The following is a 27,826-nucleotide window of genomic DNA, read 5'->3' as shown; positions in this document are numbered from 1 at the left end:
TTATTAAACGAATGGATAGTAAAGAAAGTAAAGCATAAATATTATTGAATACATTTACTGGTATATAAGCTATGGTTATAAATTGAATATTTTGTTCATTATACTTTATTAACTTTTAATTTCATGGTAATTTAAATTATTTAGTCAACTAATAAATATGAATTAATTAAGGGAAAACAAACTTTGCTATTTGCTAGTTTGTTTTTAATATTTATCAAATATTAATTTATTCGCAAATTTTAATTAAAAAATTATTAAGTCGAAATTATTTACATCATTTTGGATTTCTAAAAATGAGGGGACCTACATACATTTTAAAAAAGACCCATCTCGAAAATGATGAAAAAAGAGAGTATAAGATGCACGTTTAGAAGCTGCAAAATATTTAGTCTTAAAAACTCAAGGGGGAAGTTAAGAGAAGTATCTCAGTGGATAAAAGACTTCTTGAAGATAAATAAAAAAAGGTTGTTTAAAATAGATTGTTTAAGGAAGAAGAATAAAGAAGAGAGCAAAAATTAGAAAATAAAGCTCTTATAGCTAAGCTAGAATAGATTTAGAAAGGAAAATATTCTATAATGAAAAATATAAAAGATTAGACCTTTAGAGAATCCGTTTATTACTTATCTTCAAACCAAAATTTGAAAACGGGAAATAATTTTAATCCAAGCAACTCAAAAACTAGGCTAAGAACGATGACTGCAAATACAGAGTCAAGTAGAAATATTGGTAGCTAAAACACATATTATAAAAATAGTGAATTCAATGAGGATTAGAATGAAAAATATCCTAAAACTGCTAATTTTTTTGGAGGCAATTTTAACAACTTTAACAATAATACTGATAACACTCATAAAAATAGTAGCAGATCCCAAAGTAATTTAGGAGACCATAAACATGGATATAATGCTGCAAGTAATTAAAACTAAATCCCTAATTAGCATTAGTTTAGTGGTGCTAATTCAAATTATGGAGGAACGATTTACAGTTAATCTTCTAATAACAACCCAAACTCTACTAATGGTTTTAATAAAAACAAAGAAAATGACCCATAAACTTTTAATAAATACCACCTTTAAAGAGCTCTAAAAACAGAGGGAAATGCAGAATATCCAGAAAATTAAAATATTTATTCAAAAAATGATTAAAATAATTCAAACTTGCATAGAGGTTAAAGTAATCCAAATTATTATAAAGATTAAAACAATCCAAATTTGTATAGAGATTTAAATCACCCAAATGCTTTGAAAGATTAAAATATTGATGAAAGGGATCAAAACAACCCTAATTTGTATAAAGATGTAAATAACCACAACTTAAGCAAATAATAAAGCAATCCTCATTATTAAGGAGATCCTAATAATCCTGAGCCTTTAAGGGATTACAATAATCCTAAATACTACAATGATTAAAGTGACCCTAATTTTTTCAAAAATAACCCTAACTTACTTAGGGGTAATGACTATTACAATATAAACGATGATTAAATGATAGGAGATGATGGGTACAGAAATGGTAATCTAGATAATCCTGATAGAATAAAATAATTAAGCAGAGATGGGAAGAGAAGAAGAATTAATTCATCAATAAATCTTGCTCAGCTAAATAAACACGTTAGTGCATCGATAGAGAGATAAAAGGAGCAAGAAAGAATTGCCTTTGAAAATAATAAAATAGTTCAAAGAATGATGAAATTACCACCAGTTGTACCTACTAAAACTAATCTTAAGAAAGAGTTTTCTAAATAAAAGAAACTGATGAAATAAATATCTAAATTTCACGAATTTAAAGAAAGAAAAGTTCCAGCATTTGGGAAAAGTAAAAAAAAAGAGGAAATAAATATGTTAGGCTTACTTGATGGAGTACCTTTAGATGAAAATAATCAAGAGCTGATGGATCAGCGTATACACCTTGTGATTAATGTAAAAGAAATAGCCTTTGTAAACTTTCTACCTGTATCATCTGAGACAGAGAAGTATTTTATGGAAATTTAGGCTAGTATTCATGAAATCAGAAGAACAAATCCAGAAATATATTCAGATTTCTCTAAATCTGTTATAAATGAGTTCTTCTATCTTAGAGAAATAAAGTAAAACAGAATCATTTATATTGGTCTCTACAAATGGACTCCCTTGGATAACGGCGAGCATTTTTTAGGAGACTTTGAGCTAGATTTAACACCTTACTATCTTCAATCTGGAGTTCACCAAGTAATATTTAAATCCTTGAAATATATTTTAATTTGAAACATTATATTTAATTAACTTATAGATTCATTATGATCTCAGAAACTTTAAGTAAATGCATAAACTTCCAAATTATATGGTGAAGGATATGCGTAAAAAGGGGTGGATAGACATTGAAATTAGTGTTAAAAGTAGTGTTAAGTAGTATTTAATGGATTTAGATATAATAAAAAAAGATTATGGATCTTAAGAAGCCAGTATAGCTTATGATAACTAAACAAATCCAACAGAAAGGAAAAAAAATAGTGAAGAATCTTTGGTTTAGTTAATAAATTCAAATTAAAATGGTTAAACTGAAAAGTAGTAAAAACTTTAACAACTAAAATATTAGATGAATCCTAAACAAAAAGGAATTTCATCTTTTAATAGCTAAAATACTAGCTTTAATCAAGGAAATAAAGTGAATGGAGTTCAATAGAAGCAGATCTCTAACTAATCTTATAATAGCTTTAATACAATCAATAATACTCAATAAAATAATTCAAAAGGCTCAAAAAGAGGCAGTAACTCCAATTAGCATAAAAGTAAAATCAATTTACAAGAAGAATATGACTAAGACAATTTTGAAAAAGAGGATTCAAATTCTCAAAATAACAATAACTCCTATTTATAACAATTTTCTGATAATGAAGATGAAAAAAATAAGAAAAGCCATACAGGTAAATAAAATTTTGTATTAAAAGAAGAAGAAATAGAAGTTTGAAAGAGTGAATAAATAAATAAATAAATAAATAAATAAATAAATAAGTAAATAAATAAATAAATAAACAAATAAATTCTTAATCTCTAAAATAAATTTAATTATAGTATATATACTTTGTTTTATTTTGTTTGTAAATAAGTTATACTTTAAAGGATTCGACTATTTCGATATAATCAATTTAAATACCATAATAAATTTAAATAGAAAGATATATTTTACTAAAGGATATATTTCATCCAAATAATCTATATTATTTTAATAAAATGTTATTTTTTATTTTTTATCTGTTAAATAGTTGAAAAGATTATTCAATTATATCTCTCAAAAAAACAACATTTTATGATCAAATTTATATGAAGAAATATCTGACTGTATGATATTTCCCATTAATAATTTAGAAAATTATTTTAGTATATCTTTATTTTTTTGTTATCTATTAAATTGTTGACACATAATTTAATAGTTCTTTTCAAAAATAACAGCGTTTAATTATTTGTATGCATTCAAATTCATGTTAAGAAATATTTTATTGTTAGTTATTTTGATTAGCAATCTATAGAATTATTTTAATAAAACGATATTATCATTTTTGTTTTCTCTTAAATAGTTGACACATAATTTAATTTTTTCAATAGAAAAAAATAAATTTAATTATTTTTATGCAAATTCAATTTATATTTAAGAAATATTTGATTATTAGATATCTTCCATTAATATTCTAAACAATTATTTCTGTAAAGTTTTACTTTTTTTATAAATAATTGGCATGAAAATTTATATTTGCTTTCAAAAAAGCTCTTTTTAAATACATTTATGCAATTGACTTCATTTAAAAAAACGATTTTATTGAAAGATATTTTTCATTAATATTAATATTGATGACAATTATTTTAATAAAATTTTATTGTTTTTATATTTAACATGATAATTATTTTTGCTTATTAACAAACAATATTTAATTATTTTTGTATGAATTTAATTTATATAGAATATTATTTTGCAGAAAAACAAACTATTTAATAGCTATTCAATTTTAAAAATAAGTAAGATTAAATTAAAAATTTAATAAATTTATTATTTTTGTCAATGAGTGGATAAAAATCAATAATTAATTTGCATGAATATCTGTTTTGCAATTATAATAATCCAAAAATTAAATTATAACCTCATCTTATATTAATTGATTTTTTATTTATAACTGCATAAGAAAACTCTTCAATATTAGCAAACAATAAATTTATAAAAAGATAATTAATTGTTTGTTATTCATTTAATTAAATTTTTCATTTTTACTATACCTAAACTCTTTATACTAGATCTAATAAATTATTGAAAGGCAGAAAATATCCTGAAAGATATGTCGTAAGCTAATATTTAGCATGAAACTCATAATGTTTAGAATAATGAACATGATCATGCTCACATTTAGGATCCTTAAAATAGTTAAAATATTCAAGGATAAACTCACCATGACTAGATAAAAGAGTAAATATTTTCTTCTTTTTATGTTTTATGTAAGAAAAAATATTAATTTGATTGAATAGATAAAATGTCTAACACCAAAATGATGAATAAAGCAGCAATAAAATAATTTAAGACGGATCTGCCCATCATGAAAATAAAGGAGTTTAATCTATTTCCGTAATTAGTGGAGCTGAATAGGAAGAATAAGAAGATTATTTAAAGTAAAATAGCATCTAATATTTTGATGAAAAGGAATAGCATTTAAATAATCAACCTTTGACTGAAAGATCTTAAAACTAGAACAGCGAATAAATTCATAAAGAAAAAGGTAATTAAAATGTAAAAAAGAAGAAGAATAATACTAAATTTTTAAATATTTTATCTAATATAAAGAGTAAACATCACCTCCTTCTAACAATGACAATGATCATGAATCAGCTGAAAAAAAAGTAGAATAAGACAATTAAATGCATTTAAGTGGGCATGTATTAAGCTAGTAAGAAAGAGAATTTATAATAAAATAAAATAATCATAACAATAATAATGGTAAAGCTGTTATAAGTGGGAAAAAAAACATAAAAGAAGGTTAAAGTAGCCTAGTCACTCCCAAGAAAAGACTTAGTATTTAAAGATTAAGTGCTTAAAAAAACTTGAATAGTGAAGATAGTACTGAGAAGTAGCTTTATTCAATGAATGATGCTAGTGAAATTACTAAAAGCAATAATTAAATCGAAAAAAATGAGCAAAACTAGGAATTAGTTAAGCTAAGACTGTAAAACGATAAATTGAGGGAAGAACTAAAATCCTTAAGCGATAAACTCAGCATAGTAATTGAAAAGAATTAAAAGAACATAGCAAGTTCAAAAAATAGATTAAATAATTAAACTTCAGATCCTGTTCTTAAATAAGAATTAAATAATGCTTATAAGTTGATTGATGCAATACAGAGGTATCTATCATTCATTCATTAAATTTATTTGTTTCTCTAGAAAAAATTAAAATTAAATTTTAAATAGGGATAATAAGAAATTACAAAGCCAAGTTTATGAGGGAGGTCATTATGAAAAGGTTATGAAGCTTGAAAACGATCTTAAAAGCAAAGATTAAGAAATAAAATTGATCAAAAGGGAGCTAGAGCTTACAAAAAAGCTATAAAAAATAGCTGCATCACAAGAATCTGATAAAAAAGATATTCAAATTAGAAAAGAAGATTTCAATGAAAAATATGTTTTAAAATAAAAAATAAAAGAGCTGTAAGATAAATTGTCAGAATAGGAAGATAAATTCAATAAGTAGTACAAAGAGTTCTTAAGCATGGAAAAAGAATACAAAAAGCTTTGTGAAAAGAATAATATTAAGCCTAACTTTATTTTCAATGAGTAAGAAAATGCATTTGAGAGATAATCAAAACCTTCTTAAATTTAGTTAGTATCAAGAGACAGAAAATCTGGCAGCCTTGCAAATAATCCTAGAAGATCTGAAAGTTTAAAACCCCTAGACAAGAGCAAATTAGTTTAAAATAATTCAGTGGTTGACTAAATCGGTGCTGCAGGTTTGGCAAATGACCCTGAATTTTCTAATTTAGAATTTAATGAATAAAATTTTTAAGAAATTTTATAAAAAGCCAGAGTTTATAAAAAGTCTAAAATATCAAATGAAAAAAAGCTGAACAACGAGATTAACGAGTTAAAGAATATTCTTGGTCAAAAAAATTAAGAAATTTTAGCTCTTAAATAGCAGCTTTTAAATAGGGATAGATAAAGTAATAATCTTTAATCTCAAATAAACTAGCTTAAACGCTAGAAGTAAAATTTAAATGAGCAATAAAACTATAATTAACCATAGATGGTAGATAATAATATTTCGATTGATGAAAATGATGGATATGATAATAATTATATCCCAGGGGCAGATTAAACTAACAATTCTATTTAATATGCAACACCAATGAAAGAAGAGAGATAAATTCCCAAGAAAAAGCTACTACCCTAAAACAGCAATCTCAAAAATAAATCTAAAAGTCCTCTTCAGAAACAAATTGTTACCTAACCAGATTCTCAAACTAGCAGAAATTTAATTTCAAATCCCTCTACAAATTTGCCTTTTTCAACATCTAATGTAATCATTTTTATTTTTATAATAGATTTTCAGTTTTAATTAATTTATTTTATTTTATAGAATTCTTCACCTGTCAAAAAGAGTGCAAAAAAATAAATTCAACTCAATCCAATAAATCATATCAATAATCCTTAGCCTCAATATTCAAGTTATGAACCCAATATTAATAGTAATAATAATCGTTATCCATAATAAAAAAAGACAACCCCTACTTAACCTAAACAGCAATAGCATTCTTTACAAGAAATACCAAATCATAATATTAAAAAACAAACAAATCAAAAGTAATTACAATAACAACCAAGATAATCAGACTAGCAACTATCAAAAAAATCTGATATCAATTAATCTGTAGAAGAATTTAACTCTTATTCACCAACTAGATTTTAAAATGATGAAAAGAATATGCCTGTTTAAAATAATGTGTTATTATCAGAATAAAATTTAAACATGGATGATATAATTTCTCATCATAAGGGTATTTCACCTTAATAGCAGGTTTTGATTCCTTTGACTCTTAGAGATGTTTAAATAGGAGCTGAAGTTGGTGACAGCTATAAATTCACTGATAGAATAACTTTAAAATAAAACTATCATCACAAAATTGTCTTAGTAAAGGTAGCACATGATGAAAAGGGCATTATAGGTATTTAATGCTTCTATCGTTTACAAAAGACTTCGTAGATAGTTGAAGGAGAGATGCATATCATTAAAGATCAAAATTCAAATATTATTTTAGATGATGAGCAATATATTACTGAGGAGTTTAATGCTGATGATAAATAAGATGGTGACTATATTAAATATGTATAAGGAACTTTGAATACAGAAACTAGCTAAATTGTTAACTTAATATTTGTTTCAGCAAAGGGCTATAGAAAATTGCTTGGATTGCAACAACAAAATAATTATGAAAATCTGTAGAGTTTCAATTTAGAAATATCTGAGAATGAAGTTCCTATTTGCTTATACGGCTCTCTATAAAAGTAATATGGGGATAATGAAAATCCAACAGGATCTATATTAACTATGATTGGGTTTAATGTAGAAAGAGATGATAATCAAATTGAAGAAAATATTAAAGCTTTTTACACAGAAGATGATCAAGTAAGAACAGAATTTGAGCTAAATCAAAAGCAATAAGAAATGAAAAAGAAAAAGAATAACAATTCTACAAAATTTATTAGAGATGAAAATCATCAATAGGAAAACAATTAATAATTTTCATAAAATAATTCTCAATTAAATATTTAGCATATTCAATAAAAAGAGAATCAAGATAATCATCACAATCATATTGAATCTAACTAAGATCATGCCAATTAAAAATAAAACAATTCTTATGAATCTCCATACTTTAAATCTGAAGATAAAAGAGATTAATAGGTTGACCATATCAATCCAATTTAAATTGTTAACTAAGCAGATCATCATGAAAAAAACGAACAAATTAATTAAAAATAACATAATTCTGAAGCTATTAGTTAGTAATAATTCAAATTAGATGCAAATCAGTAAAATAGTGTTTAGAATGACGAAGAAGATAATGAATTTACTTTAAGTAATATGAACGTTTAGAATGATGATAAAAAAGATAAATTAGATTCACATGGCTAAGACTTATTATTAAAATCACCTTAAAATCATTCATCATAACACCCATCAAGAAACTCCTAATATTAAACCTAACAAATATAAGGTCATTCTAAGGATATTTAAAAGGCCTAAGAATCGATAAGTAGAAACTCAAATTCACATAAAGAAAGTGAAATAATAGATAAAAAGAATAACCAAAATGAGCATAAAAAGGAAAATCAAGCAAGTTAAAAATCTAGCAGTCCTCAAATAGATTAAACTGTACACCATGATTCTGATATTTCAAGAAATAAGTAATAGCCTAGTTCTTAAAATGATTAGCATGTACCCTCTTCATTATCATAAAGAAATAATGAAGGTTAAAATAATGAACCTAATTAAAAAGAAATTAAAGATAAACATTAAGAAGAGTTAGTCTAATAAAAGACTTAAGTTAATTAATAAAATCAAAAAAGTGAGCATAATCACGAAATTTTAAATAGAGATGAATCTAAAAATGAATTTATTGAGCCTCAAAATATTGCAGAAAACTTAAAAATGCATGAAAAAATCGATAAACCAGATGAAAAATAAAAGAAATAGATCAACAAAGAACAAGATAACCATCATCCATAAAATCCTATTGATCCTACCCACTTAAGCCATAATGATAATAATAACCATTAAAAATAAAATGATTAGGACCATTAAGAGCATAATAATCATAACCATTAAGAACATTATGATCATAACCATTAAAATGATAAGCACAATTAGAATACTAAATTAGAAAACAAATTGGAAGCACAAAATGTTTGAGAAAAATTGTAAATGATAAATAAAAATTGTTGATATATTTTAAATGTTGTATATTTTATATAAAAAAATTCAGATATTTTATAAGAAAAATAATTTTATTGTGAATAATCAAGATATGTTTCCTAATGGATAAATTTAGAAATTTCTTTTTGTAAAAATATAGCTTTTAATGAATGTTTATGAATTAATAAAATTTTTATTAGTAGTTTTATCAATTAATTTTTAGATATTATTTTCATATATTAACACAATTAATTTCAAGTTTTTAGTTAAATAAAAAGAGTTATAAATGATTTCCAGAAATATTATAAAATTAAACTAGGTTGTTTTAAAGGGAGCAAGATGCTTTTCTTCAAACCAAACATAAAATAACACAGTAAAATGTTTAATAGCAAAAATATAAGCCATTTTTTTAATTGAATTGCTCATATAAATTAGTAAACTAACTAGGAAGCTAATTTTGGATACAAGAAAGTTGATATTAACTAGAAGTAGTCAATGGTTAACTAAGTCTTTCACTCAGTTGCAGATAAGTAAAATTCATATGATAATTATAAAATTTATAAGATGCCTATACATTAAACTAAAATGAAAAAAATGGATTTTCATACTTATTTCTTAAACTTTAAACCAATAGGTATGATCTTATGAATGATATATTGAGCTTAGGTATTCATAGATGCTGGAAGGAGGAATTTGTTAACGATTTGGGTGTCTTAAGACCAACCAAGATACAAGAAAAGGATTAGGTAATTGAATAGCCAGCAAGAGTTCTTGATGTTGCAGGAGGTACTGGTGATATTGCCTTTAGAATCCTTGATAAGCATAAATCAAGAAGTTCACTTAATTCAAAAAGTAATCAAAAAATTATTACAAAAGAGATATAATATGATATTATAAATTATTACGTAGATTTAAAGGTTACTGTATTAGATATAAACGAAAGTATGCTCGAAGTAGGTAAAAGAAGAGCACTTGAAAAGAGCTTTTCAAACAATGGTATGACTATCTTTTATCAATCAAATAACTTTTACAAAAATTTAATTAAAAAGATATTGATTTTGTATGCGGTAATGCTGAAATCCTCCCATTCGAAGATAATACATTTGATGCTTACACTATCGGTAAATTAATTTATTAATTAAAATAGATTTTTGTATTAAGAAAACTGAATAAATGGATAAAATGTTTAAAGAAATATTATTATTGGATGAAAATATTATTTATTTGTTATATAGCTTATGGAATTAGAAATGTCCCTAGAATCGAAAAGGCTTTGAGCGAAGCCCATAGAGTTCTTAAGAAAGGTGGTAGATTAATGATTCTTGAATTTTCTAAAGTTGAGTAATTCCCAGTTAGCGAAATTTACAAGTAATATAACATGAATATTCTTCCTTTAGTTGGTAAGTATGTAGTTGGAGATGCCGATTCATACTAATACCTTGTAATAATTTTTTTTAATTGTTGTATTTTTACTTAATTAAAATAATTTTGTAAATAATATTAATATAGGCTGAAAGTATTGATAAATTCCACGATTAATAAACTTTATTACGTTTAATTGAAGAAGCTGGATTCAAATTTGCTTCATACAAAAATTTAAGTTTTGGTATCTCTGCTATTCATACTGGATTCAAAATTTGAGAAAAATTCTTAATTAAATAATAAATAATATTTAGCATCAAGTATAAATTCTTTATATGATTGTAAAATGTATGTATTTATCAGATTATTTTTAAATCATTAATTTTCTGCTTTAATAGAATTTATTGATATTTTACAGCCGACAATAAATTAAATTCATTTGATTTACTTCTTTAATTAGATTACAATTTCTTATTTAAAAATTCTCAAATTTTTTTTCAACTTTAATTGGTTTCAAATTGTTAAAATTATATCATAACCAAAGAATACTTAATTTATTAGCTTACATTTTACTTAAATGCTTAATTTTTTGTAAAATAATATTTGAGATTAATAATTTAAAGCGTTATTTCTTTCTTTGATTTTGTATTGGTAGTAAAATTAGTTTTTTTGGATACTATTTAAAGATTGAAAAATAAAAATTTATTTTATTTCTTCTTGTTCATTCATTCATTCATTACATTACATTTGAATTTCTTTAATTGCTTTTTATATTTTCAATTTCAGTCGAATATTTAATGTAAAAAGTGTAATTCTGAATTTTCTATATTTTTTAGTAAAATAAGTGAAAATTTTTGGCTAATATCATAGATTTAATTAAATTCTTGTAAAATAGAAGTTTCTACATGAGATTCGTTTACTCTAATTAATATGTTAAATGTTAAAGATAAAGTGTTGAGTAAATTAAATAATCTAGAATATACTAATTTACAAAATTTAATAGAGTTGCTTTTAAAAAAAAAAATTGACAATTAATTAACGAGTTAAATTGGTCATTAAATTCTATTGGTCAATAAAGAATTAATTTAAGAATATTTTAATAAATTAAATTATTAAAGAAAAAATTTTAATATAAAAACAAAAAAACAAACAATTAACAAGAAAATAAATAATGTACGCAATTAGAGCAATTCAATTCATTATTAAAGGCAAATCAGAATTCACAAATAAAGGTTTTGCAAAAAATAAAGTAAACTTTAATGAAAAAGACACACAAGTTGATTTATCAGGTTAACACATAATCATTACAGGCGCTAATAGCGGTATAGGGTATTCAGCAGCTTTATAATTAGCACAAAAGGGAGCTTTTATTCACTTGGTATGCCGTAACAAGTAAAGAGGAGAAGAAGCTTTGTAAAACCTTTAAAAAGAAATTTCAAACAACAAAAATGTCCAACTCCATTTATGCGATATGAGTGACTTTTCTTCTATCAGAAAGTTTGTAGATGAATATAATTAATTAGGTGTAACACTTGATGGGCTAGTTTAAAATGCAGGTACTATGATTCATGAACGTTAAACTACAAAGGATGGTCTTGAGTACAACTTTGCTACTAATGTTGCAGGTGTATTTTTGATGAATGAGCTATTCGTTCCTTTACTTGAAAAAACCTACAAGCAAACCTAAAGAAATCCTAAGATTATTCTAGTTAGCAGTGGAGGTATGTACACATAAAAGCTTGAAGCAGACGATTTAAATATGTCAAAAGAAAAGAAATTCGATGGATAAGCTTAATATGCTAAAAACAAAAGACAGTAAGTAGTTTTGTGTGAAAAATGGACTAAATTATATACCCAATCCAAAGGTATTTAATTCTATTCAATGCATCCAGGATGGGTAGACACTCCTGTTTTACCTCAAGCTATGCCAGACTTTTATAAAAGATTTAAGGATGATTTAAGAAAATGCGAAGAAGGTTCAGATACCATATTCTGGTTATAATGCATGCCCGCATCTAGATTAGAAAGTGGTGGATTTTATTTTGATAGAAAATCAGTACCAAAACATTTATCAATAGCTTGCACTTCTCATGATTAAAAGGAAGTTGATAAATTATACAATAAATTAGTTGATATCACAAAAATTTGAAGAACTTAATAAGTAAGCAGTATACTTAAAAATTAAGATAGATCATTAAATTTTAATTTACATTAAAAGATAAAAATCAAAATTTAATAACAAATTATAAATAATCTTTAGGAATTAAAAAAAATTAATAATTAAATTAGTATTTATTTTACATTTTCTTAGTTTTATAAACATTTATCAAAATTAATCTTAAAACTGGATTTTCATAGCTTCAAATTTTTTAAAAATTGCATATTGATTGATGAGATATAATCGATTAGTTTTTTATTAATTTTATCATATAAATATAAAAGAATTATAATTAATTTGAAATATATCTCACATTACAAAAGTTAATAAAGCTCAAATAATATCAAAAATAATTTTCATACTTTCAAGCTTATTTTTTAGTTTAAAAATAAAAAAAATACTTTTGAATCAGAAATTGTTTAAATTACTTTAAATATTTTAATTTGAATTTAAAGATAAAAAACCAAATTTAAAAAGTAAATTTTCAAATAGTTTTATGAATTAAAATATAAAAGGATATAATTCATTTAGTATTTATTTTAAATTTATGAATATTTAATAAAACATAATAAAAATAGTCTCAAAAATAGACTTCATAATTTTAATTTTAATATTTAAATTAAAAACTAAAAACATATTTTTTAATCAATAATTATTAAAAATGATTTGAAACATTTCCTCCTTGTTTTTATAAAGTTTTTTTACTGATTTATTTTTTTAATTAACTTTTAATCAAATTTTATGATAATTTCCTTTGTTTCTCAGCTTTATTTTTTAATAATTAAATAGTTAACAATATTAAAGCTATTTTAGTAACTATTCAAAATAAGCTTTTAAATACTTTTATGTTAGTTTTTATAATTTTATAGTAAGCTAAAATAAATAAATAGCATTTACTTTGAAACTTCAGACATATATTCTCAAATAATCAACAGAAAAGCCTTCATGAAATGCTTTTATCTTCTAAATTAAAATTTAAGTTAAATTATATATAATGTATGAAAAAATAAATTTGCATTACAAATTTTAAAAAAAAACATCTTGTTAATTTATTGAAATTTTAGTTATTTTTAATAAATAGAAATCATAACAATATAGCCTTAAAAATCAAATACTTCTTAAATTCTAGCAGTTTAATATCAAGAAAGTAAGAAAATGATGTAAAATTATTTATTTTAAAATAAAATTTTTAAATTAATTTTATTGTATCAAATAAATAAAAATAAATTAATATAAATTACAAAAGAATATATATCTATATATTTACTATTTATTTATTTTACTTAGTTAGTTAAAGGATATTTTTTAGATAAAAATATAAATAGAATCTCAAGAAATACAATTTTTGTCATTAATATGAATGAGATATTGGAAAAACTATCAAAAATAAGTAGAGGAAGTAAAAAAAAGAAGAACAAAAAGGAGAAAAAATGCGAAAAGATATTTACTTTTTCAGATTATTAATTAAATTATGTTGATTATAATGCATTTTTAAATATCAAGCTTTTTATTAAAAATATTAGGAAAAATAAGATATAATTTCAATAAAATAAAAAAGTAAGAAAAAAATTAGAAAAATGGAAAAGAATTACACTTAATTAATTTTAACTGAATTAGAGTAAAATGGTGAAATCCCTGATACTCTATTATTGGCAAAGAAATTTGAAATTGAACATCAAGAATTAGTTGGTTATTTAAATTCTTTGCTTTTAGAGAACTACATTACTTAAGAAGTTAAGGAAATTTAAAGATGGGTACTTTTATAAGAAGGTTTAGATAATGTTACTAATGGCACTCCCGAATTCAGAGTGTTCTAGGGTATCCCTGCTGAAGGTAAATTTATTTTATCTTTATTTGAATTCATACCTTAAAACAGTTTACAGCAATTTCTAAAAAATAGTTTTACAGCTTAGATTTATTATAAAATTTGGCACATTTCAAAAAATATTTTTTAAATTTGTATGAATTTAAAGCTCAATAAGCAAACAAATAAATGATTTATTTTAACTAATGATAAATTTAGGTATTTCAAAGAATGATTTAGAAGCTAAATTTGATCCCAATGTTTTCAAGTTCGGTTTATAAAATGGTATGAAAAAGAAGTGGTTCAAGATTAAGGACGGTCTTATTCAAAAAGAAGTAGCTGAAGTAGTCGATGAAGATGCTGTTCTTTTAAAAAGAATTGAATCTAACAGCAATTTGGAAGATATTAAAAAGGACGTTTTCGATAATCTTAAGAAGAGAAAGATTATTTCTTAGGAAGTTATCAAATATTTCAAAATTAATAAAGGTGCTGAATTCAAGCCCATTTATGTTGAACTTGAATCTGATTTAACTTATGATATGGTTAAGAACTACGATGATTTTGTCAAGAATGAAGATGGAACAATTAAATCAAATACTGAACTCGCTAAATAATTCAAAAAATATAATTGGAATTCTGTTGGTAAAGATATGTAAATAACCTATTTGAATATTTTTATGTTAATGCTGCTTAAGATATTATATTTTTATTTTTAAATAAACGACTTTTATACTAAAAAATACGATTTATAAAAATAGAAAAACTGGTAACTTGCATCCTTTGATGAAAGTCAGAAAATAATTCAGAGAAGTTCTTATTGAAATGGGATTCGAAGAAATGGCTACCAACCAATATGTTGAAAGTGGTTTCTGGAACTTCGATGCCCTTTTCTAACCTTAATAACATCCTGCCAGAGATGCTCACGATACTTTCTTCATTAGAGAACCTGCTCACAGCAAGAATTTAGATCCTGAATACTGGGAAAGAGTTAAGAAAACTCACGAAGTAGGTGGTTATGGATCTATTGGTTATCGTTATGATTGGAGTTATGATGAAGCCAAAAAGAACATCTTCCGTACTCACACAACTGCTGTAATTTACTGAATTTAACCTTTAAAAATAATTAATTAATAAATAGCTAGAAAAAATAAATAATTAGCATAAAAAATATTTAGAATATTATCAAAAAAAATTAGCTAAGCAAATATTATTGAAATAATAATTAGGTTTCATCTAAAATGTTAAGACAAATTGCCATCGAATATGCTAAGGACGGCGTTTTCAAACCTAGAAAATTCTTCTCTATTGATAGAGTCTTCAGAAATGAAAGCTTAGATGCTACTCACTTGGCTGAATTCCATTAAATTGAAGGTGTTATCGCTGATAAGAATGTTGGTCTTGGTGAACTACTTGGAGTTATTACTGAATTCTTTGCTAAAATAGGTAATATTATTTTAGCTTTTATAAATAAATATTCTATTTTTTAAATTAAATCAATAAATTAAAGGTATTACTGGCTTGAAGTTTAAGCCCACATATAACCCATACACAGAACCATCCTTGGAAATTCATGGTTTCCATCCTGGTTTGAATAAAGTCATTGAATTAGGTAACAGTGGTGTTTTCAGACCTGAAATGTTACGTCCCATGGGATTACCAGAAGATATTTAAGTTTTAGGTTGGGGTCTTGGTTTAGAAAGACCTACAATGATATAATATAAATTCAAAAATATCAGAGATCTTCTTGGTTACGGTGTAGATATGAAACTCCTTAAGGAAAATCCTATTTGCTGTTTCAAGAATTGAGGAATATTTAAAATATAAATAAAATATTAAATATATTTATTTAACAGAAATTGTAAATCGTTTTCATTTTTTAGTTTTATAAGTTCAAATTTTAGTTAATAATTAATTAATTAATGGATTTTAGTTGCTGCACTATATTAATTGATTATCACAATTTCTTACCTTTTAGAAAGCAATTTTTTAATCTAACATAAATTTATTTAAAAATAAATAATTTTATCAAATATTTTTCTGATTTATTTTCAAATAATTGGGATAAAAATTATCTTTATTAATTGTGATCTATATTAATCACAAAATTATATTATTTCATGCTAATTTTTTTTGCTTTATTGTTTTAATTTTTTTAAAAGGAACTTATAAGTTATTTGCTTAAGATATGATCAACATGTTTATTTACAATGAAGTATTTTTAAAAATAATTTGACTCATTTGCTATAAAAAAAAGATTTATTTGAATTAGAATTTAAAAAAATTGAAGAAATGATTAATGTCAAAATTTTATGAATAATAAATAATGTAATTTATAGTTCAAGATAGTTAGATATCTATTGATCCATTTGTATTATGAATAATAGATTAGCAAAAGCATTAATTGATTCATATTGTTTTACAAAATAAATAATTTTAATAAATATATTTTCTACTTTTCAAAAAAAAAAAAAATAATTATAATTTTTAATTTAATCATATCTTTTTTAAGTGTTTTTAATATTCAAAATATTGTTTATAAAATTAAATTTCAGAGACATTCTTCATCTTCATGATCATTGTTTTTGTTTAAATCATGCTCTTCTTCATTATTCATTAGATTCTCATCATCTTCTTAATGAAGTAAATTATGAGAATGCTCATGTTCTTATACTATTTGTTCATGCTCTTAGTTTATTTTAATTTCTTATTCATGATGTTAATCGGTGTTAATTTTTTGCTCCTCATGAGTTTCTTAATGGAGTGCTTAGGTATCTAAATAAAAAATTTTTTTTAATATTTCAATAAGCGATAAAAAGAAAATATTTTGTAGGCTAATTTTTATTTTTAAAAATTTTTGAAATTAGTTTATTTACTTTTAATACCAACGATCTTAGAAATTTATGCTAGTTTTTCAGCATCACTTGCATCTATTTTTTGAATTATTTTCTTTATCTTATCAAGTTTTTCCATTGGGGTGTCACTTTTAGCTCCTAATGCTTTTGGTGGTGGGATATTTGAGCTTGAGCTTCTTCCTTTATTTTATTGACTATCTATAAGTTTTTAGGAAGGGGCCTTTTACTCATTACTATCAGCAGCCTTTTTTGAAGCATTATTTTGATGGAAATTAGTTGCAGTAGTAGTTGCATGTGAAGATGTAACTTGCTTTTTAGGTTTTTCGGACTACTCTTCTTGTGGTTTATTCATTGAAGGATTAAATATTTTTGGCACAACAATTTTATCTGCAAATGAAAAATCAGGTTCTACACCTTTTCTCTTGGCTGCAGCATCATACTCACCAGGAGGCTTATTACAATTACATTCGTAAAACCGCATTAACCATTAAATCATCTCAAGGTTATCCTAATACTTGCATTTAGAGAGTTTCTCTACCTTATTAAAAATAAAATTATGTCATCCAAATCACTTAAATTTATCTTATAAGAAACTAAATTTAAAATGTTTTAAGTAGTTAATTTTACTTCAATGATACGTTTTATTCCTAACTTTGTAAATGCTGTCTAAAGCACTTTTAAGTTATTGACGAATTCCCAATCAAGTTTAGCTTTCCAATTAACCTTTTGAAGAGACACCTTTCCAGGGAACATAGCATCTAAAATTTAACAATAGACTGCACCTTAACCTAAACTTTCAATCTTAGTGACATTCAACTAAATTATTTTAAAAGTTAGATTATGTATTCAATTTAAAGTCTGTAATAATAATTCCTTACTCCAAGAAGATCGTTTATAAATTTAAGAATTTCAGATCTAGGTTTAAAGTAACCTTCATCCATCATACCAAACGCCTCGTTCATTTTTAATGCTATCTGGAGTCTTTAAAAAAGTATGTTTATTTATTTATTTAAAATATTGCTTCAGCTTTATTTTTTGCAAATTAATTTATTATAAATTCAGAGACAGTAGCTAAAATTTTGTTATTTTAAATCAAAAATCAATCCTTATCTATTAATGATAATCTCAAATAAAATTTGGGTATTTATTTATTAATTTATTTTTGAAATTTGTAATTATTAAATATTTCAATTCTTTATTTGAAAATACTCATTACATTAGTAAAAAACTGCCTATTTAATTTGTCGTCAAATTTTAGTGAACATTAATACTTTTTTAGATTTGATAGACTTAATGCCTTTCACTAATTAATTTCATTAAAAATACAGTAAATAATTTATAAATTAATTTTAAGTATTCAACTTTTTTGTATTAAATAACAAATTAAATAAAAAAACAAATATTCTAATCTCGAAATTAAAGCTTTTTGTTTATTTTATTGAATCAAAATGATCAAATCTAGCACTTACAAGAATGTTAAAAAAGTAACTTTACTGATAAAAAACATAAAAAATAGCTAACAAATAATTAAAAAGTTAACCTGATAATTAAGTAAGTTCTTTATTACTGAATAATTCAAAATACTATAACAAATTAAATAATTCACTTTTGCTTATTAAATTGATTTTATATTTCATTTTATTTTAGAATTAGTATAAGTTAATACTGTAAAATAAAAGGTACTTTTTTAATTTCAACTTTCAAAAAGCACTCTTTCTGAAGCTAAAACAACTTTGATAATGTTAAGGTCTATCTTTTTTATCTGAAAGCAAAGAATTCCTTTTTTCACACACTTCTACTTTAAATCCTATTTTCTTGTTTATCTTATCGATGTGTTATTCGATTTCGTTTAATTCCCCTAAATTTACATACTTGACAGCCTCACTAATCAAATCAAGAGTAAAAATGATAATTTCTTTCAAAAATGTGCTAATATAAACAAATAATTTATTTTCAGCATAATTGTCTAACTCTAAGTTTTCCAAGAGTTTGTAAAGGTACAAATGTATCTGTTATTAAAAATTTATTTATAAATGGTTTTATATTAGTTAACTTATTTACCAAAACATGAGGATATATTATTAGTAATTTCATAATCAGCACAATACTCAATCCGAATGGAACTAGTTCAGCAATCGCAAATAAGAATGGTTCAAGCAATAAGAAAGCTATAAAAATTAGCCAACGTTTTAATATATCTATATTTAGAATTTAATTTTCTCTTTCCTCTTGTTCTTCAGGTGTTTATAACCCTTCTTAATTTTCTTCCTAAGGTTTCTAATTTTTAGAGAAAGATTGGAGTGTCTTGTATGTTAACATACCATATCCTAAGTAGCTTTATTTTTTAGAGAAATTATAATATTTAGATTTGTTATTGGTTAAAAAATCATAAATTGTGTTTAAAGTTTTAATAGCTTATCTAAAATACTCATTACGTTACATAACCAGAGAGTATAGACATTTTGTAATGTTTATTTTCTATCAGAAAAATTTGATTTGGTTAAGTATCTTTTCAACTAAAAAGCTCTAAATATTTTTAATTTATAATAAATTTAAAAGAATACATAAAAAACAAAATCAATCAAATATTTATGATAGATCAATCAATTAACAAGTGAATGGGTGTGTTTTAAATTTTACACTTGAAAATTAAAAAAAAATAATAATTATTATTTAGAAACATAAAATGTGAATGAATAAATAAATGAAAAACACACACTAAATGTGTTTTAAAAATAAGTAACAACAGAAACAAGTGAATCTAATATTTTTGATGAATTAATAATGAATGAGTGTATTTCAAATTTATTTTTCACTTAAAAATTAATGTAAAATATTATTAATAATAATTTAGAAACATAAAATGTCAATAAATAAATGCAGAAATAACATTGAATGTTGTTATAAATAAGTAACAATAGAAGCAAGTAATTATGAATAATCTATTTTGATATTTTAATTCGGATGTTACTTTCATTTTTCTATGAGTGATTCTTTTTGATTCATTTTTCACTTATTTATAATTAATAATATTAAATAACTTTATCAGAGTAAGCAAATAATATAAATCAAGAGATTAATTGCCATTTTTAATTCAATTTTTGTCAATAAAAATTATAACTTTTTAGATGTTTTAAAAAAAATTGGTTTGTTTAAGTTATTTTATTCGCTATATTTATTGATGACGGATTAATTTATTTTATAACAATTATTGAGGTGCTAATTAATATGAAAGTGACTATTCATTAATGTAAAAATAATTGAAATTTAGTAAAAAAGGAATCAATTATATATATGATCAGTTGACTTCATGAACACCCTAATAAATTCATGAATCAATAAATATGAAATTTATCTAGGTTTTTATTTTCTTTGAAATTAATCAGATTAATAGAGTCTAAAAAAATACTCATGAATCAAGTTAATTATTAATAGTTAAAACCTTTATTGCTTCAGCTGGACTTTAATTTTAAATAGAAAGTTAAATTTAAAAGGGATATTCTTCATTGTTGGTATTTCATTTTTAAGTGATTTTGATTACTGTTGACTAAAAAAATGATTGGTTATAAAATTTTATATCTAAGAAAGTATTGCAAGAATTTATTAAAACATTTAATAGAACTTGCATAGAGTTTTCTATTGGCAATTTAATTTATCTTGTTTTGATTTTATTTGATTTGAATGGAAAAATATCAATTTTTTTATTATATGTTTAGATTAATCAAATCAAAAAGAAGAGTTTCTAAATTTTTCATTGATAAAAATTAAGCATAATGAAAATAATATGTAAATAATATGCCATGTGATAATCTAAGAAAGGCGCATCTGAACATGGAGTATTCCATATTCATATTCTTCTACTAGAAAGATAAATTCAAGATGAAGCTAATAAATTAATCTCTGGAAAGGAAGACAGTAATTTTGATTTCTTATGAAAAGATGCATGAAGTAAAACTCGCGAATCACCACTTTTTACGCAAGTGATTAGTATAAAGGTGTGGTTTGAGAAACTCATTTTAACATATAAACAATTACAAAAAATCACAATCTAAAAACAAAAAAAAAAATTAAATAACAAAGTCTTTACCTCTAAAAGGTAAATTGATTGAAAGATCAAACAAAAAAAATTAATATCTAAGCCAATTAAAAATATCATTGAAAATCAAAGAAATCTTTAAAGACAAACAAATTTTGAAATGGGTAACATAAATGAAAGCCAAAACACATAAGAAAACATTCCAGACTTCGTTAAAGCCATATCGCATTTTACATACAACAAATGCTTGAATTAGCTTGAATTATAAAACACTATTACCTTGGATTCTAGGATTTACTTAAAGAAAAAGTAACAATTCATTTTCAATAACAAACTATTACCACAATTAATATTACTTATAACTAACATTCATTCTACTTATTTATTATAATTATATCAATAAAAAAATATATTTGTTTATAATACCCAAATTATTATTATTACCTTCACGCATCTTAATCATTCTTTCATATAAAAGGGAAAAAATTGTTGACTCCAACGCTCTTTCTAAACTCGGAGAAGGTCTTTCCAATTTAACTAATTTAAGACACATCTCTATAATTTTGAGGTACTTTCATTTTATTTTATAAACATATTTCCATTTATTAAATAAATTTATAGTAATCAATATTTTTTCAAAAATATAGAGAGTGCCAATTCAACGAAGAGAGTATTTAATCTCTTGCTAAGGGTATATCATCTTTAATCAATTTAGAAAACCTTGAAATTGAAATAAGGTAACTTTTTTATTTTAAACAATTAAATATTATAAATTAATCAATCACTCATTGCCGAATTTTTTATACTTCTCTCACAGGTTTATTAAATATTTTATTTATAATATAGCTCATGCGAGCTAAATGTGAGTCAATGCATCTCAATCATGAAAGAAATTATGAAAATGACTTGGCTAAACTCCTTAACTCTCAATTTAACGTAATAAACTGAAAATATTATTATTAATATGGAATTTCATTTTTCTTATGTATTTAAAAATTGTATTTTCAACCAACAGTAATAATTGATTAAATTAAAGATATTATTATTAATAATATAAAGCAAAAACGACTTAACAAATGAAGGAGTTATTCAATTATCTTAATACATAACTAAAATGCCTTAACTGAAAGAATTGCAGCTATTTTTAAAGTAATTTACAAAATTTTTTAACATTTTAAAAAACTTTCTTATATTTTTCATTTATGTAATGTATATTATTTAAAATAATTAGAGGTAACTATTTCAATGAAAAAGGAGTTTCTCATATTAGCGAGATGCTAAACAATCTCCTTAACTTGAAAGTCATTTTTGTAGATATTGAGTAAATTCAAGTATATCCAAATATATTTATACTAATTTTAATTTTTTTATCATAACAAAAGGAATAAATATAAATAACTAGAAAGCACAATTAATGATATTGAACGTAAGAACGATTCTAATTGTGGTATTTTTGATTCAGGAGATGATACAAGTTGATTTAAATTTGTATTTCACTCTCATCATCATTACTTATGAGATGTAGATTTCTACAAAGAATAAATAAATTAAAGAATCAATAATAAAACAAACAAACAAACAAACAAACAAATAAATAATTAATTACTATCAATAAACTATAATTTTCTTTTAATTATTTGATAAGGAAACACCTGTAAGCCTCAATTCAACCAATATAAAAACACACTCACACATATAAATTCCAATAATTTATTTAAAAAACTACAAAAAAGTAATATAAATACTAAAATTTTACTAAGGAAATTAGCTAATCCTATAAATTGTTTAAGCTTATTTAATGGACTTATTTTTTGGCCTAAAAAATTAATAATCATCTAAATTTATTAAAAATAAACATATTTAAATAAGTAGTCTCATGATATAAGTATTCTAAATTATCTATTCATTTATTTATTATATACCGAAATGTAAATAGTATTTTATTTATATATAATGTCTTCTTGTAATCTAATTATTCAATTTAAATTTCAAAATCCCATACTCAAATTTTGCCTTACTTTCATTTTACTAAAATCAAATCATAAAATTTTGAATCTATTACTTAAATATATACCAACTTACTAAAAATTGGGAGTAATTTTATTCATTAGACAAGTATTATTTTCTAAATAGCATTCACAATATACTTTTGATTAAATAATCATAATCGAATAGATAAATAAAATTAATAAGGTTTTTACTTAGAAATCAAATAGAATATGATGATATCAAATTACTGAAATAATATTTTCCTTATATTTAGGAATTTTAACTAAATTATTATTAAAAAACACCCTAACTAATGAATCAATATTTAGAAATAAGTAAAAAAAATTAATATAAAATATCTATTATATATATTGTAAATATTTAAGCAATAACCATAAATTATTTAAAAGTAAAGAAAATTTGAAAAAAGTATTTTTGATTAGTTTAGAAAATTTTTTTGTCAAAAATTTCTTAGGAAGTAATAATTACTTACAAAGCTATTAAATTGTGATTCTGATTACTTTAATTATGAGTATTAAAACATTTACAAATAATAAGTAAATTAATTTAATTTTAAATAGTTATTAAATATTTTACAATATTATCATGACGTATTTGAAATCAACATAATCAATATATTAATAATATGAAATGAAATAAATATTTATTTTTTTATTTGTAAAGAAAAAAAATATCTTGATATTAGAAATCTAGAATTTATAATTCATATTAATAAAGGAAATTTGAAAAAATAAATACTTACTGTTAATAATAAAAATTACCAATAAAATTTATAAACAAAAATAATAAAATAAAATTTATAATCCTTTAAAAATATATTAAATTTAAAATTAAAATTAAAATTTTAATATTTATTTATTACTAATTATTTTAATATTTAATCAAAAAAGTTATTTTAATTGAATTATATGAAAACAGCAATTTAAATATAATTCAAAATAGCTAAAGAAAATTAGAAAATAATATTTTTAATTAATTTATTAAAATATTTTAAAATAGTATTTATTTCTAACCAATAAAGAAATAAAGTTTTTTTAAAAAAATAAAAAATTTTTATTCTTGTTATTTATTCTTAGTTTATTTGTACAATCCACAAAAATATAACTAAAAAATATTATTAAAAAATAATTGATATTAAAATTCAATTATTTTAAGTTTAGGTTGCCTTTTTCCTTTTATTCCTTAGACTCATGTTTGTTTGAACAATCTGTTTTTTTACAGATCTTTTTGCAGAGTTGATTTTACTAAATATGATCTTTATAGCTTTATTCAAATCTTGTTAAAATTATTGATTTAAACCTTCTTTATCTAATTTTCCTTTAATGGAATTAACAGTATTATATAAATCTGAAATATCCTATGCATAGTCTGATTATGCTACAGAGTTTTTCTTTTTTTCCTCTTGCTTTTCATCTTTGATGTAATCAAAAATAGTTTTAACAACATTTTCCACCTTTTTTTAAACTTCTTCAATGCTCTTCTAACACTCACCCTGCATTTATTCATTTTTATCTTCTATTTATTTAATTACATTGCTCTAGAAAAAGTGTTTTAAATCTCTCATTTCTTATAGCAATTCTTGCTTTAGGATTAATTCTAATTTTATTTATTAATAAAAATTATAAACAAAATATTTTAATTTAATTAAATAAATTTAAGAACCTCTTTCTCTTTATTCAATCTTTTATTTCAATATTTCATCTTATAAGAGCTGCAGCGAAATATTTGCAAGTTATTATTACTAAGAAATTTGTCCAACCATCAAGCTACTTTATATCAGATTAGGATGATTTAGCCTTGATTCAGAAGGATTAAATATCTAGCTAGACTTACCATCAAATTAAGAGACCTTACTTTCTTGGATCGCTGGAAGAAACAATTGTGATTACTTTAGGTTATGCTATGAAAGAAGTTGATAGCTTTAATTTAGAAAGCTTTAGTTCAGATTAGGATTTTAAATAAAATTATTCTCATGTAGAATTTAATTGTAAGAATCATTAGCTTCGTCTTAGGATAACTAATTTAAAAAGGATGTATTCTAAGTAGAATTTAGGTTCTTATTTTTGAATGAGCTGTATCCAGTTTATCCAAAGATATTTGGTTCTTCAATCATAAGGCTAGAGTTTTTAGGCACAGGAAATTATGAAGCTGAGAGATTAAATATTTAAATTAATTACAAATTGAACTATTAAAATAAATACCTTGTGAGAGTATCTACTGAGTTTGTGTATTGCACTGCATTTGAATGGTATTCTGTGAGTTCTAGCTATTTTAAGAAACCATTTATCCCTTTGCTGTAAAGCAATTTGACTAAAGTGATGTGAGAGCTGCAGCCGATGACTATGAAGAACCTAAGTTTTAGCTTTTCTTCTTATTGATATATGTTTTCAGACTCATATTTGTATTTTTTCTTACTTCTGATTTTTTTAATCTTTTTGGTGTTTTTTATTTTGATAATTTAATAATTTTAATTTGTTGAATCTTAGCTAGAATTTAACTTAGCATAGAGATATTTCTGATCAATAATTTAAAATTGAAGTTGTAGCTAAAAAAAAAATTTGAGTTGAACTAAATAACAATATTCTCTAAGAAAATAATATTTTTACAAAAAATTAATAATTAATACTTTAAACATTTCACTAATTATTTTGTTATGTTAAAAATAAAAAAAATTATTATGGCTGCAAATGAGTTTAAAAATGTTCATTTTAATCAATCAGTAAATGAATCTTTTATTATATTTTTTTGATCATAGATTTAAAATTTACATTAAATTAGTAGTAGACAAACGTGAGTAATTTTTTTTAACACAGAATATAAATGAGTAATTAATTAATTAGTTAGTTAGCTAGTTTTATTTCTTTTTCATAACTTTGATTCATTAAAGAAATTGTTGTAAACTGCCATAAAAGTAGGTCCTACATACTCAATAACATTTGGAGCAGTAAGACTAAATTGATGTTTCAAATAAGCTTCATAACTTGCCTTTCTAGTAATGCAAGAAGCCAATACGCATCCTAAAAGGATACAAGTAGCTTCATCTAAGCTTGTATCTTATAAATGCAAAGAAGATAAATTTTAAGACTTTTCTTAAAATGATCTTTTGCCCCAATAACTATAAAGCCCTGTCAAACCACTAAGAATATCTCCTATTCCTCCGCATCTCTTTTTTGAAGATTTTTCAACTACTAAAAAAGCTTTTTTCCCGTTAGTAATTACATCAACCATTCCTTTTTGCACTATATTTATATTATTCAGTCTTTAAGAAAGCTAAACTGTATCTTTTACAATAGGGTTTTCTAAATTTTTAATTTCAACATACTATAATTCTGCATATTTTATTTATTTAGTTTATTCTAATTCTAATTTGTAGTGATCTGCAATAAAACTTTCCATGTACTTTTCTCTTTCTTCACGCTTGATTGGAGAACCTTCCATAAAACTTTTCCATAAACGCTCAAACTCTATTTAATTAGGTGTTAAAATATGATACTGAGGATCATTAATGATAACACTCTTAAAAATCTTTCCATTGATATTTTATTTAGAGTATTCATGTATTAAATACCACAAACCATCAGCATCTAATACAACTATTTGCTATTTTTTAAACCCTGCTATTATATCACCTAAATATGATTCAATCCACTCATCGCGGCCTAAACCTGGACCAATAACAAAACTGTGGAGTGCACCTTCCCAGTCATCTACTAATTTTATTGATTTTTATAATTTAGATTATATTTCTTAAGCTGTGTATTTTTCAGGATTTTCTTCTTCGTTCAAACTATATAGATATGAGTGAACTATTATTTCTGGGGAATATGCTTTAATTGGTATTGCAGCTTGTTTTGTACAAAAAATATGAGCTAAATCGCAACCACCTTTTAATTATGAAATGGAAGAGTAAAATGGGGCGCCAGTGTATTCTAAGCATCCGCCTATGATTGCTAATCTGCCATTTTATCCTTTATATGAGCTAGATATTATTTTAGGAAGAATTTATTTCATCATCTACGTTTTCTAATATTGAAAAATATTATTTATTTGTTATATTTTATTTTTTTTTTTAATTTTCTCAAAGTAAACATATATATAAAATTCCGTATTTTGATGGAACAAGTAATAAGATATTTTCAATTGCAGAAATAGATTTGTTGTTTAAAATACCATATCAAAAATAAATTAGAAAAATCTAAGAATTTAGTTTAAAGTTGTCATTTTATAAATGAAAAAGAAAGTTTGTTTTAAAAATAAGATCTAATTAAAAAATTAATGACATTTTATGTAATTTAAGATTCCTTTTTTAGCTCAAAAAAGTAGAAAAATAACAACTTAGACTCAACAATATTGCCATGGCTTAGTAAATTGCTAACTTAATCAGATAATATTTTTATTATCATTACAAATTCCTTAAAAAAAAACATCTTGAAACCAAAATTTACACGTTTATTTATTTATTTTTGAAAAACTTCTACTTCATAATCACTTAAAATTTAAATATTAGAAATAATTATATAAAAGAAGAACTTAATTTTATTTAAAGCTATTGCAATTATTTCATTTTAAAATATTAACTGATGATAAAATATTTTGATAGCATAATTTGTTAAAATTAAAAAATAGAATTAGTAAGTTTCTAAATGAAAAAATTATGAAAATACTGCAATTTTATTAAA

The 27,826-nt window shown here is 23.1% G+C and overlaps 12 protein-coding genes across 12 annotated transcripts; 8 read left to right on the top strand and 4 right to left on the bottom strand. All coding sequences in view use genetic code 6, as the record gives it.

Moving 5' to 3' along the window:
• Positions 1-293: 293 nt before the first annotated feature.
• On the top strand, positions 294-2,946 carry TTHERM_00133660 (hypothetical protein; the record flags this gene model as incomplete). The annotated part of the gene is made up of 2 exons (XM_001019645.3): positions 294-2,207; positions 2,269-2,946. 2 exons carry the CDS (start codon positions 294-296, stop codon positions 2,944-2,946), a joined length of 2,592 nt encoding a protein of 863 aa, XP_001019645.2.
• Positions 2,947-4,303: 1,357 nt separating this feature from the next.
• On the top strand, positions 4,304-8,922 carry TTHERM_00133670 (ubiquinone/menaquinone biosynthesis methyltransferase family protein; the record flags this gene model as incomplete). The annotated part of the gene is made up of 5 exons (XM_001019646.2): positions 4,304-4,431; positions 4,491-4,738; positions 4,804-5,359; positions 5,427-6,528; positions 6,589-8,922. 5 exons carry the CDS (start codon positions 4,304-4,306, stop codon positions 8,920-8,922), a joined length of 4,368 nt encoding a protein of 1,455 aa, XP_001019646.2.
• A 289-nt stretch (positions 8,923-9,211) lies between these two features.
• TTHERM_000133669 (ubiquinone/menaquinone biosynthesis methyltransferase ubiE) lies at positions 9,212-10,566 on the top strand (the record flags this gene model as incomplete). Its single annotated transcript, XM_012798528.1, has 7 exons — positions 9,212-9,298; positions 9,361-9,455; positions 9,560-9,777; positions 9,835-9,921; positions 9,975-10,046; positions 10,161-10,366; positions 10,435-10,566. 7 exons carry the CDS (start codon positions 9,212-9,214, stop codon positions 10,564-10,566), a joined length of 897 nt encoding a protein of 298 aa, XP_012653982.1.
• Positions 10,567-11,458: 892 nt separating this feature from the next.
• TTHERM_00133680 (short-chain dehydrogenase/reductase family protein) lies at positions 11,459-12,436 on the top strand (the record flags this gene model as incomplete). The annotated part of the gene is made up of 1 exon (XM_001019647.1): positions 11,459-12,436. One exon carries the CDS (start codon positions 11,459-11,461, stop codon positions 12,434-12,436), a length of 978 nt encoding a protein of 325 aa, XP_001019647.1.
• Positions 12,437-14,022: 1,586 nt separating this feature from the next.
• On the top strand, positions 14,023-16,055 carry TTHERM_00133690 (phenylalanyl-tRNA synthetase alpha chain, putative; the record flags this gene model as incomplete). Its single annotated transcript, XM_001019648.3, has 5 exons — positions 14,023-14,278; positions 14,469-14,901; positions 15,008-15,341; positions 15,476-15,692; positions 15,757-16,055. 5 exons carry the CDS (start codon positions 14,023-14,025, stop codon positions 16,053-16,055), a joined length of 1,539 nt encoding a protein of 512 aa, XP_001019648.1.
• A 742-nt stretch (positions 16,056-16,797) lies between these two features.
• Positions 16,798-18,063, bottom strand: TTHERM_00133700 (calponin-like domain protein; the record flags this gene model as incomplete). Its single annotated transcript, XM_001019649.3, has 4 exons — positions 16,798-17,021; positions 17,123-17,639; positions 17,729-17,917; positions 17,980-18,063. The coding sequence occupies 4 exons, from the start codon at positions 18,061-18,063 to the stop codon at positions 16,798-16,800; spliced, it is 1,014 nt and encodes a 337-aa protein (XP_001019649.1).
• A 738-nt stretch (positions 18,064-18,801) lies between these two features.
• On the bottom strand, positions 18,802-19,562 carry TTHERM_00133710 (transmembrane protein, putative; the record flags this gene model as incomplete). Its single annotated transcript, XM_001019650.3, has 3 exons — positions 18,802-19,110; positions 19,163-19,436; positions 19,537-19,562. 3 exons carry the CDS (start codon positions 19,560-19,562, stop codon positions 18,802-18,804), a joined length of 609 nt encoding a protein of 202 aa, XP_001019650.1.
• Positions 19,563-20,445: 883 nt separating this feature from the next.
• TTHERM_000133709 (transmembrane protein, putative) lies at positions 20,446-20,859 on the top strand (the record flags this gene model as incomplete). Its single annotated transcript, XM_012798527.1, has 1 exon — positions 20,446-20,859. One exon carries the CDS (start codon positions 20,446-20,448, stop codon positions 20,857-20,859), a length of 414 nt encoding a protein of 137 aa, XP_012653981.1.
• Positions 20,860-21,297: 438 nt separating this feature from the next.
• TTHERM_00133720 (hypothetical protein) lies at positions 21,298-22,616 on the top strand (the record flags this gene model as incomplete). The annotated part of the gene is made up of 7 exons (XM_001019651.2): positions 21,298-21,446; positions 21,616-21,705; positions 21,785-21,874; positions 21,984-22,073; positions 22,197-22,286; positions 22,369-22,458; positions 22,520-22,616. The coding sequence occupies 7 exons, from the start codon at positions 21,298-21,300 to the stop codon at positions 22,614-22,616; spliced, it is 696 nt and encodes a 231-aa protein (XP_001019651.2).
• A 35-nt stretch (positions 22,617-22,651) lies between these two features.
• TTHERM_000133719 (hypothetical protein) lies at positions 22,652-23,017 on the top strand (the record flags this gene model as incomplete). The annotated part of the gene is made up of 1 exon (XM_012798526.1): positions 22,652-23,017. One exon carries the CDS (start codon positions 22,652-22,654, stop codon positions 23,015-23,017), a length of 366 nt encoding a protein of 121 aa, XP_012653980.1.
• Positions 23,018-24,288: 1,271 nt separating this feature from the next.
• TTHERM_00133730 (hypothetical protein) lies at positions 24,289-25,622 on the bottom strand (the record flags this gene model as incomplete). The annotated part of the gene is made up of 3 exons (XM_001019652.3): positions 25,349-25,622; positions 24,810-25,295; positions 24,289-24,743 (listed from the first exon to the last, which is right to left on the bottom strand). The coding sequence occupies exons 1-3, from the start codon at positions 25,542-25,544 to the stop codon at positions 24,289-24,291; spliced, it is 1,137 nt and encodes a 378-aa protein (XP_001019652.3). The 5' UTR covers positions 25,545-25,622.
• A 390-nt stretch (positions 25,623-26,012) lies between these two features.
• TTHERM_00133729 (ATP-dependent (S)-NAD(P)H-hydrate dehydratase) lies at positions 26,013-27,161 on the bottom strand (the record flags this gene model as incomplete). Its single annotated transcript, XM_001470831.2, has 1 exon — positions 26,013-27,161. The coding sequence occupies one exon, from the start codon at positions 27,159-27,161 to the stop codon at positions 26,013-26,015; it is 1,149 nt and encodes a 382-aa protein (XP_001470881.1).
• Between the last annotated feature and the right edge of the window lie 665 nt (positions 27,162-27,826).

This window comes from Tetrahymena thermophila (genome assembly GCF_000189635.1).
Source record: "Tetrahymena thermophila SB210 genomic scaffold scf_8254582, whole genome shotgun sequence".
NCBI lineage: Eukaryota > Ciliophora > Oligohymenophorea > Hymenostomatida > Tetrahymenidae > Tetrahymena > Tetrahymena thermophila.
This window is presented reverse-complemented; position numbering and strand designations above follow the sequence as displayed.